The 12,253-nt window shown below is 38.7% G+C and overlaps 1 protein-coding gene and 1 long non-coding RNA gene across 4 annotated transcripts in view; one reads left to right on the top strand and one right to left on the bottom strand.

Moving 5' to 3' along the window:
• Window positions 1–6,602, bottom strand: part of nol4lb (nucleolar protein 4-like b) — a 253,339-nt gene extending 246,737 nt beyond the window's left edge. For 2 of the 3 annotated variants that reach the window (XM_068000428.1, XM_068000430.1), the window contains exon 1: window positions 5,987–6,602. In XM_068000428.1, coding sequence (XP_067856529.1) covers window positions 5,987–6,271 — 285 coding nt within the window. In that variant the 5' untranslated portion in view covers window positions 6,272–6,602. The remainder of the gene's footprint in view (window positions 1–5,986) is intronic. The other variant, XM_068000429.1, reaches the window with a different exon arrangement.
• The window catches only part of LOC137335208 (uncharacterized), a 104,161-nt gene that overhangs the window by 51,725 nt on the left and 40,183 nt on the right, over window positions 1–12,253 (top strand). The window lies entirely within an intron of this gene.

Here is a 12,253-nt window from a genome sequence, read left to right as displayed (position 1 = left end):
CACCTCCTTGCCTCAGGATATGTTGTATATGCTTGTGCCAGTTTGACAATTGTGGCTGGTATCTGAGATCAGAAACTTTACAATTTGTTTATTTTTATTTTTTATAAATATAGAAGTTACCACAGTAAATATGACACTGCTAAATAATGTTTGCGATTTCCCTTAAAAATGTATAATATTTTAGTGTCTGGGAGAGCATTTATGAGACAATGCTTTTCAAAACAAAAATTTTTGCTCTATTTCCTACATTATGTTCTTGCTTTCTTAAGATTCCCCTTGTCTCACGAACCACTCCCTAACTTAACAAACATGTACGAGACTTTAAAAGATCTCTCCCTTTTTGCTTCTGAACCATTGTCCAGGACATCTGCCAGAGCAATATAGATTGTCTTGACCTGTGATTTTCCCTTCCCTCTGGGGAAGTGCCTCTGCTCCTTACCTTCTCTTGAAGGATCCACTTGTGACTGGGCAATTATTCTCTAAGTAATTACTGAATGGGCCTATGTTGTACCAGACTGCTGTTTTAATTGTAAAAATATATGAGCCAGAAACCGTAACATTGTTAGCATTGATTCTGGCAGCAAATGAGTCAACAATTTGGTAAATGTGCGAAGTATAAAAGAATGTCAAATAAAAGCTGTGGTTAACATTTGGTTTGAATGATTAATAGCAGTTAAAATATAATTTAAAAGAATTTACCTGTCGATTGAGAATAAACTTAAGGCTGTTAGCGTACTGTGGTAAGTACTTTGACAGCAGTTTGAGAAGACATCACCAAGCTATAGTGCTCTGTTCACATTACCCCATGACCAGGCAAAGCAAAGCTCTACACGTGCACACTTAAACATGCACAGAGCTCTGCTAACCATGGTCCAAATGTCACTGAAATTCCTAAAGCTAATAAAGAGCTGACTGTCCAGTCTCATTGAAATGTAAAGATAGCATAGCAGAATACCTGGAAACTTTTTCAACTTTCATTTTAACCTTGAAAAGTTGGTTTTGCAATGATTGCTGTCATGTTGTAGCTGTGGTGTGTGATGTGCAGCTGACAGACCAGAGTTATACTACCAAGTGCATATGGACTTTCTACTACTAATGTTATAAATTTATTTTTCACTGTTTTTAAAGTCTCCATGAGATTCAGTGGACCATCTAGGCACTGATCTTGAGTCCAACTAGTGTAAGATGGTCTCTTAGAGAGTGTCAAATTTTGTTTGATAACTCTCCTGTGAAGACCTTGGGACGTTTTACTACATTAAATGCGCTATATAAATGCAAGTTGTTGTTGTTGTGCTTGGGAATCAGAGCGGATCGAACTCCTTAGTTGTACTGCCACGTTTGCATTGATATGCACCAAAAAACTCTTTGCTTCACATTAAAAGATAGTTCCAGTGTATCCCTAGGACGCGACACAGAAACTGTCAAATCGCTGCAAAACCGATATCTGACCCACAATTTCATCTAAGTTAGCTAATGTTCCTTGTGTACTATACTCATCCAAATGAACATTTAAATTACATTTTAAATTTTAAAAATAATCCGTAAGAAACAACCCCAAAAATTAAACAAGAGGCATTATTGTATTACAATTTACAAAAGGAGGTCTCTATCAGATGGAAACTTGTTGGTTTAGCGGACAAATGCTTAACGCAATCCTATGACATTCCTTTCTCCACTGTTTTAAGTCACTAACCCATATACTTTAAACGAGTTGATGTGTCCGCTAAAACAGTGACAAAAGAATGTCATACATTAAGGGCGGCCACTGATACTCGCAACACTAATTCTAGGGTGATGCATTTTCTTTAAATGAAGCACCAAGATATAAAATCCGATTTTATATTGTGTAATAACTCTGTTTAAGGATGTACATGTCCTGCGTTCGTTTTTTATCTTGCTGAAAATGAAATGAAGGCATTTCAGAAGGGACTAAAGAAAAAAAAGACACCAGGAAGAGATCCGAAAGGTTTTGGGTGCATTGGGGCAGAATTTAATGGGCCGATGGCCTTTTCTCTTTCCCCATATTCTTTTACATTCCGAACTTTTAAGTTCGGCCAGCCGTGGAGTTTGTTACTTTATTCAGATAGTATTATTTCTGCCCTTCTGTGTTTAATCGTCTTTGCAGAGCAATCTATGAAAGCCCAGAGAGCAGAAAAGGCGGGAAGTACAGGTCCTGGGTGAGGGTCTCAGACCTGAAATGTCGCCTGACTGACTAGCTATTTTCAGCTTTTTCTGTTTTTGTTTTCAGATTTGCAGCATCTGCAGTATTTTTTCTTGTCTACGAAAGTTCAGGTTCTGTTTATATTACATAATTGCCGAAAATTTAATTTCTCATCATCCTGGTAGGGACAAGCAGCTGTGCGGGGTGGAGGCTGTGAGGAATGAAATTGGCTTTTTTATGTGAGTTCTGAAACAATACACGAGTATAAATTCAATTTTCATTCAAAATATTTTAGAAATATATTCTCTTCTGTATGCCTCATAGTTTCCTTTTGCTTAGAATCGTATTTTAGGAATATAATTTCACAGCAAAAATGTGTTTCTTTATTTACGGGGCGGGGAGGGGAAGTTTAAAGTCAGGGAGCCCTCCCCCAGTGCTTTAGCGTCCGGTTATAAATAGACCGATTTTGGCTTGTTGTTCTTGTCTGCTTGTCCTGTCACTCTGCCAGATTTGTGCTTTTTTTAAACCGAATGCATTTTTTGGGGGAAATCTGTATCAGGGCCTTGAAGTCGTCGTGGACAGCCAAACTTGCCCCACTACTTCCTGCCCCTTGCTGGTTGAGGTGCTCGTATCTCCTTCACATTTGTTTAATTAACCTCATGTTGGGCCTTTTGTCCTGAGCATAGCTGTAAACAGAGCGCTGTGAACAAGCGATGGCTGTGCGCTTGGTGGGTAGAGCTTCCATTAAAGTTAATTCCTGGAGCTGAGTGCCTGGGTCCACTCTACTAGGGAGACAGGTAATGAGTGTCTCTATGGTAACGCCAGTGTCTCGATGAGAAGTAGGATCCTGGTAGGCGAGCTCTAATCCCACAACATGAGCTGTGTAAAGTGCTGCTCTGCGCTATAGTTTCATATATACATGTATTGTGGCACGTCAGGTATTCAACAAAGGTGTACAAATGTGATTTATGTCTATATTCAAAATTCCGTCAATGTATTTTGAACGGGTTCGTATATAGATCGAGATTTTGTGTACATACATACACTTCCATATACTGACAATTACATTGCGATAAATGTAAATAAATTAGTTTAGTATAAAGTCGATTAATCTTTATATATTGAATCAAACTGAAAGGCAGACACGCATTACATAATCAATGAGAGGGAGATGTGTGAATAAGTGCATGGATAAAAGGAATATTGTGTTACCTAAAATATGTTTCTATATAAATATACCTTTACTGTGATTTTAATCCTGATATGTGCAAAATATTTAAACATAGTTCTAGATAATACAATCTTTGTGTTGAAACAAAATCAATGTACAGGTATTGCTGAAATAACTAGATGAGTTGGGATGTGACATGGTCAAGGCCACTGATTTCCAGTTCTCATAGAAAATGGATGGAATTGCAGAATGCGATTCCTGAAACACCAGTGAAAATCCTGTAATAACTGAATTTTGACTTATTTGGTTGCCGTTAACCATGGGGCCTAATTATAAATGAATGGAATGATGAAATGAGATTCCTAAAAATACATGAAACTCCCAGAATCCCATAAAATAAAAATGGAATTTGACTCGTTCAGTCACTGTAAACTAATAGCCTTAATTATAAACCATTGGAATCACGGAAAGAGGTCCCCACACAGTAGTAAAAGTCCCAGAATCCCATGTAATAAAAACGGGATTTGACTTATTCAACCACAGTAAACCGATGGCCCAGCCCATGTTGTATCTTTGTAGAAAAGTGTTTTTTAAAAAAACATATCGGGTTAGAGTTCTCTTATTTAAACTACTGGATTTGTGGTGATGTTTGCACATAAAATCATGTTCAGTGACACGAGTGCTGTGGGATGCTGTTACTCCCTTCTGCTTCTGACAAAATACTAGCTCTTCACATCAAGCATCTTTTTTCTCCAACTGCCAAATTACAGAAGTATCACATGTCCAACGTTATCTTCTCCCACTCGATTTTACCTCAAAAATAGAATTCAATGCAATAAAGCCAAACTACCCACCAGATTGGAAACAGATTTTTAACAGTTTTCAAGCGTCGAAATTATCAATCTAATTTATTTATTGCACACAGAAAGCTTCCCAGAAATCGGTGCGTTTAAGTAGTTAACAGCAAAGGCACAATAAAGTCTGTCAAAGAGCAACACACTAGCATACTACACGCGTGATTCCATTCTACAGTCAATATTTAATTAAAATAGTATGCATAAAACCTCAGCTTTAAAAAAAACGCAAATCATAGATATATTTGCAGCAGAAATAATACTTATTTAAGTGAGAGCCTTCTATAGAAATCTACTCGTCCTCCAGCACACAATCTGGAGCTGGGACGCAGAGCTTGTTGCCTGGCGACGAAGTACATCCAGTGTACCAGTCTGACTTCCATACTGCTATCTAAAATTTACCTCTTTTGTGATTACTCGTGGAAGAACCAAAAGGTTACCGCTAAATGCAAAAATCTATTATTTGTGTCAACAGTCTCTCCACATACACACACAAAAAAAATCTCATTTAAAAAAACATCCCAGTGAGATTGGTTCCCAATTTCCCCTATTAATTCGTTTTAGTCCCAGGCGTCTTTCTGTTTTCCACTTGTGGTTTCCGCTGTTCTACTCTCTTAGGACTGGCTCATTTAGCTAATTATAATGAACCGGAGAGCTGGTGCTTTGCACTGCTCATCCAAGTGCAATTTACCTGGCCAGGAGAGTGCTAATGCAGGCTAATTAGTGACTACTGCAGGCAGCGAGAAGCACTGAACAAATGGGAGGGGGTGGGGATAAAGAAAACAAGACGAAGCGACGAAAAGGAAGGGAAACTAACAACCTAGGTTGGGCAGACTGTGCCACTTTCAATTTTTATATCCGTAGAATTGACTTCTAAGTGGTCTAATGGATCGTGTTTCTCCCCTGAAACTGCTATTCGTTTTACATAAAGCAAACGAAAGCATCCTGTGTTTTTCCAAATAAGAAAACGGAAGACCTAACTGACAGTGTCATACAGTGAGGTGGAGACTGGCCACAGAAACCAGACCGCTTAAGATGGCACTGGATAAAAATAAAGACAGGACGAAGATGGGGGCAGAGACAGTTGATGGTAACACATAAGAAAATGAAACGTACGCACATTTTGAAGACCGTTAGAGAACTAAGCTAGGAGAGAGAGAAAAAACGGAGTCTGATGGGTAGAGGGAGCAGGAAACAGTCGATGTGTGCCAGGGGGCACCTCGACAGCACATCACTGCAGAATGGTATTCCGGAACATCGACCTATGGCCACTGTGCTCTGTGATATTTTTTGTATCCCGGACAAATTCCCATCAGTTGTTTCACTGTCATTAACCTTGCAAAAATAGGGAATAGGTATATCGCTAACTTCATCCCTCCTATAAATAGAAAATGATCTGTACTGGTTAGAACGCAATTTGAAAACTCGTGCAAACTTGCAATACCATTTTGCAGTTCAATGAACATATAGAGATATAGATTTCGTCTTTATTTCGAGGGCTTCCATTCGGCTGTATCTGCTTTCCTCTGAAATGACTGAATGTCTAACAATGATTTCAAGATCAGAGCTGGACAAAGTTCAGATGCAGGGCTCCAGCATTTGGAGCAACCATTTATTTACCTTATTTTACATAGAGACAGCGGCCAGGTGTTCAACACTAAGCAGCCATGCAAATCAATACGTGACAGCCGGAGGACCGCCTAAAATACTACACAGCGCAGCAACTACCCAGACTTTAAGACAGACAAAACATTTATTGGTTAGATATAAATGAATAAATTGCCCACTCTGGAGACTAACCGTTGTTTTTACTGGTACGTACACCGCTGGTTTTCCGGCAGCACCCTTTTTCTGATCGCCCATCCCCAGCTGGAATCCCTTCGATTTCACCCAAAATTTGAATTTGGCATTATCAACCGAGCTGAGCTCGGCTCCGCTCAGGAGCTGCACAATCCGATCGTATTTTTTCCGAGTGACCGTCTTTGTTTTGCCCGAATCCCCGTAGGTCCTCAGACACCAGTCCTGAAAGTGACGGTACATGTCGCGATCCCCGCTGCTCTCCCAATCGATCGCTTTGTTCGCCATGTAAGAAGGAGAGGGGGGGGGGGGGGGAGAGAAAAAAATCTTTACACCTCCGTAAAAAAAACCCTTTAAAAAAAAAAGACAGAATGGGCTCAATCAGTTTGCGAGCACTTCGGTACCTTTTTGCGGAGGATCTCCTCCCCCCCTCCCCAAAAAAAAATTGCAATAGATCGTCCGGATCAATAAACCTGATGGCCGGGCATGGTCAGTGCGATTGAAGCGGCGGATCTAGTTGTGGAAGAACAGCTTGTTGCAGGTTGGATGGGCTGGATTTGGAGCCACTTGGTGGGAGGTTGGGGCAGGCTGTAGGGTCCGGTTGAGACGCTCTAGGTGATGGTGTAGTGCTGGAAATGCGCCTCCAGAGGGGTCTCTGTTCCTGGTCCAGCCCCCCTTCCTCTTCCTCTTCTCACCCGGTGACCTGATTGGACGCAGGGACAAAAGTTTCTCGGATGACAGCCAATCAATGATGTCACGGCCAGATGTCCCATTTAGGAATGCGGCGGAGCGCGCCTGCGCGGGCTGGGAATGGAGCAGAGGGGCCAATCCTCAGGCTGGACTCTGTTACTGTGCAGCACACCTCTGCAGCCTGCAACAAAGCCCACTGCTTTTAGCTTGGATTACAGCAACTCGTAGCATTAGAATTTAAAATTGCTTGTTTCTTTTTTTTCTCTCTCCAAAGCCTGTGTGAAACATTGTCAGATTTTTTAAAAATGCTTTGGGAGTAAATATGGACCACACTAGCAGGTCTGCTACTAATAATTTTAGCTTTACCATAAGTGGCATTTGTGAAATTATTTTTTGCCTCCGCCTCATCCCTTCTGAATCGGCTAATTTGAGAATTGAGAACACGGGCACAGTTTGAAGTCCCACCGCCCACTGTTCTTTAGAACAGGTTAATGACACATGTGTCCCAAATGCATATTCATAAACCAGTATATTGAATTTATAAACGCATATGTATATCTCTCTCTTGACATCTCAATGTCTACTCGTCTGTGGATTCAAAAGATATAACTCAGGTACAACTGATACTGGGACTTAGTATGGAAATTAGTGTCTTGAATAAATCTGGATTTACTATTTAGCACTTTATATCAAGCAGACATAAATTTAGTATTTGTTTTTGATTCATTTTTTAAAACAAAAGCTAGAGTGTAGAAATTTCTATTCATAACGTGTATATTAAATAAGAAAACGAGCCTAAACATCACCATTTCATTTGGAATTAACATATCCAATTTAAAATAAACTAGTAGAAATTTACAGAAATATACATCAGAGAAACAAAACTGATACACCCTCCACCATGGATGGCATCAGCTGAATGATGACTATTTTGCCTAGGTCTTGCTGTAATATTTGTGGTATGCAATTGTTGGAAACGAATTCAAATTCTCAACTACATACCTGGACCTGAGCTGTAAAAATTGCTTTCATCCCAAACACATACTTGCTTCGCAGATTCCAGGTCTAGTTATTAAATACAACAGAACTGTTAACATTCGTTTTCTCAACACGTTCCTTGATTGACACATTTAATAACTTACAACAGCTTTTCCGTATAGTGCCTTTATAGGTAAGCATTAAATCAAATTCTTCAGTTTCGTTACAAATCGATAAATATTTTGTCGTGTGGGAACGTAACTGGACACAAAACTTTAATACATATCTGAATATAAAACACACAAATATAATTTTAAACCTTGTTGAGAGTTTTTTTTAGTAAAGCCGTATATATACTTGTAAAATATTGTAAGGAACGATTTAAAGGATACATAATGGGTTAGTGATATGTACAAGCAGAACAGGCAATCCGGAGTCTGCTTCTCCTGGTAAATAGAATATCCACCTAACCTGGAACAGCAGTTCATCTGTTGCCATGGCTGCACTGCCGTAAACATTTGGCCGAGTGCAAATCCATAGATCTAACATGCTTTCAGCAGTGTTTTGTCACTGGAAGCTTATTCAGAACGTGAAGTTGCTGGTACGGTGTAGCTGTCACTCTCACTAGAAAACAATTAAATGGCGCAAAGGCATCAGTGGGCTGAATCCTTACGCGATCAACACATTGCTAGTGGTTGTATTATTATATTTCCAGTTCCAACTTTGTTTAAGCCTAATATGATGACCTACGCTTTTCATTGCATTTTTAAATGTCCTATTTATCGAGGTTTTTAAGTTTAGATACAAATCTCCAGAAAATCTGCTGGAACTAAGAGATTTTCATAAATTTATTAATATATAACCTTTGTTATTTTCGTTTCCCTATTAATTAAATCCAGATACGATTGTCCATTAACATTCATGCGTTTAAACATAACCTACACTGGCCCTATAATATCCTGATGGTCAGTTGCAAATTATTTCTTGATAAATTTCCAGCAATTATGTCACAATCATTTGTTTTTCAGTGCCATCACCACACATTGGTGATGTGAAGCAGGCAGGCAGTGGGTGTTGGCATTGAAAAGCTGCTGATGGTGCAGATAATGAACCAAAACAGAATAAAACTACTCCACAAAATGAACACTATATATGTAAAAAAAAATAGGAGATAGCCTAGAGTGAATTCAGGGCAGTAATCTAATATCAGGGCTCAGATGATCCTAATAAAGCACTTGAGCTACACACATGCGATTTGTGATGCCAGGTGAACCTCTTGATTAGTTTATTGCCTTTAAATGCAAAAATGCAATGAAAAGCGTACGTCATAATATTAGGCTTAAACAAAGTTGGAACTAGAAATATAATAATGTAATCACTGGGAGTGTGTTGAACACCTCAATTTTAAAATCCTCATCCTTGTTTTCAAATTCCTCCATGGCCTCGCCCTCCCTATCTCTGTAACCTTCTCCTGCCCTATAGCCCTCCAAGATCTCTGCGCTCCCCCAATTCTTGCCTCTTGCACATCCCCGATTTTAATTGCTCTACCATTGGCGACTGTGCCTTCAGCTGTCTAGGCCGTAAGCTCTGGAATTCCCTCCCTAAACCTCCCCGCCACCTCTCCTCCTTTAAGATGCCCCTTAAAACCTACCTCTTTGACCAAATTTTTGGTCACCTGTTCTAATATCTCCTTATGTGGCTCAGTGTTAAATTTTGTTTGATAATGTTCCTATGAAGTGCCTTGGGATGTTTTATTATATTAAAGGCGCTATATAAATGCAAGTTGTTGAATGCAAATGCAATTAATTTTTTATTTTAAAGACAAACATTTTGTTCCTTTTTTGCATTTACACTTAGATTTGATATTATTTATAGTTGACTAGCAAAACTTACGCCAATTTGAGAAGCAGAGAAGTAGAGTTGGGTGTAGGCTGAGGAGCTGGGAGATGCAAAACTTAGGTGCTGTAGTGCCACCACTGACAGGAGGGTGTAATTACAGGATGACAAGTTTACATAGGCAGTTTTCAATATAAATGTGGACATAGGAATTTATAAAGAGAAAAGTTGACACCAAAGTGTAACAAATACATGACAACAGAACACTGATTTGTAGAGAAGAAATACTTGCAGACATAATATTATTTATATATAGTATACAGAGTTCATGATTGCATTGTAATATCATGGTTTAGATGGTGATTATAAATTGTTCAATAGCTTTGATAATATAGTTTAATAGGGAATCACAGCACTGTACTCTGGCCATAGAACTTTCCAGTTATCTGCAAATTATTTCTTGATAAAATTATAGCAATGCTGTTAATCCTTCAGTCTGAGCCATATCACACATCATCAGCATGGGGAACTATACTTGACATTAGCACTGACAGTCATTGCTGATGGAAGTATTGACCCAAAACTAAATGCATCCCCACAAACACACAGAAAATTGAAACTGTATATAATATAAAACAACAACCAATACCAAGGAGTAATCTCAAGGCTGCAGTTGAATCTTGTGATTTGTATGTTTCTTATGAACCATTGAAGCTTCATTCTTGCAGTTAATGGTATTGCCTGAGCCCTCAATTAAATTACTGCTGTGCAATTACTCTTGGCTTCCTTGATTCCCTATATAATGCATTCCCAGGTGTCCATTATTACAAATAGTTTTAAAACTAGGCATAGTGTTCAGTAGTCTAAGATTTAAAGTGAATGTTATCTTTTCCAATTAAAAGGTGTGCAGTATGTTTCTTTCAATTCTAGCTGTGGATAGGGATATTTCTGTATGTTATATAAACCATAAAGTCTAAATGCTGCAGCTTATTGACTGTGAATATGTTCCTTATATCTAACATTTAAAAAAGAATGAACTACCACACCTTACACTGGAGGAGCACATCAAAGCTGCCTCTATTAAATAATAGTGTTATTTATTATTTTGGAATTAACTGATTATACAGAGATTTATTACTTCATATACAAAGGATTTACTGTATTTAATTGGCCTGCTAACAGTTTCCATCAATGGAAAGCATCCTAAAGCCAGTTCAGGAAGCTCAGAAACTTCTCATGAAGCAGAAAGATGAAAGCATGCTTGATCTTAATTTTCAATATGAAAACTGCAAGATTTCTACACCTTACTACATCACTTGTGTCCTAAAAACCTATCTATAGGCACTTTTACATTATGCTAGCACTGTTGGTTCCTGTGTACAAGTCCTATGCTCCAGTAGCACCATCAAAGATAAGTTTACCAGCCTGTTAAGTCCAGTGGTAGCAGAGGCCTGGTTTTTACTTCGTTTTCTCCAGCACCATCGGTTCTTGATGTTTCCTAAATTAGTTTCAGCATGTCTATAGCCTGATGGCATGATGCGAATCAGTGTCATGAAACAGTGCAAAGATGCATGGGATTAGCTCAGTGCATGTGATGTAGCCAAGATGTGCTTTTCTTTCGCCCACCCTAACCCTGGACTTTAAATGATGCTGGTAAGCAATAGTTTGTCCATTAGGTTGCTTTTGTACTAAGAGATTCTGCAGCCTGGGTCATGGAAGTGCCACTCCTTGTTTTATGCTTAACAGTGGAGCTGGTCATTGCTGATGTCACAGTCCTAATATTTCACACATGCATAATTGCCTATGTGGCACAGCTACTGGTGTATGTGCAGATTCTCAAAGTTTACAATCCGGAGGCCAGTCTGCAAGGACACCAGCTCAGCAAGTATGCTTAAACATGGCAGACTGACACAATTATTTTCCTGCAACCCACACTAAAGACGCCCCTGACATAAAAGCACTTTCTTTGATCACGTTTTCCCTCCACCCGAATTCCATTATTTCCCGCTCAGTGTCCATCTCTTCTTTTCATAAAGTTCTCTGATATGTTCTGTTACATGAGGAGCACTATATAAATGTAAATATAGTAGTTGGTCATTTTTATTTTATAACACCCTTATATACATGTAGAAATGGTGCTAGATGCAAAATGGAAAACAAATTAGAAGTAAGCCAGAAGGGTAGATTTTAGGAAATCGTGCTTCTGGCGTGGAGGGTCGCCTGACATGAGCGGATATCGGGAATTTTAGCACAAAAGTCAGCAGACTGCGCAGGATTTTCCATCCATTAATTTTAATAAATGGAAAATCCAACCTTCACTAACCTCCATGCCTGAATTGCCACCTGCGGGTGTACAAATACTTAAAATTATTCTCAAAAAATAATCTTTAACTGCCTTTAATAAACTGAGCTTCCAGTTTAGTCAAAGAGGGTGTCGTAGATATAGGAATATATGCATGCTTTATAAAACAAATAGAGAGTTTTATATGGCGCACCAAATAGCAAGGTACTTATTCTATGGCAAAGTACTTATTCTTAGAAATAAGTTTCTTATACAAAGTAAATCAACATCAACAAAGTATACCTTATGTTTAGGTACAATTATTGAATACAGTTGATTGAAACCATTTTGTGTAACAAGAGTATGAACCACTGCAGATGCAAAGATGTGTGCAAAATAAGAAATTTTTTAAAACTTGACTTATCTAGTATCATAACATAATAGAAACGTCTCAAAGCGCATAACATGTGAAATTTCAACTTCAT

Source organism: Heptranchias perlo, chromosome 19 (genome assembly GCF_035084215.1).
Source record: "Heptranchias perlo isolate sHepPer1 chromosome 19, sHepPer1.hap1, whole genome shotgun sequence".
NCBI lineage: Eukaryota > Metazoa > Chordata > Chondrichthyes > Hexanchiformes > Hexanchidae > Heptranchias > Heptranchias perlo.
Note: the sequence above shows the minus strand (reverse complement) of the source record. Positions and strands in the feature narration are given on the sequence as shown.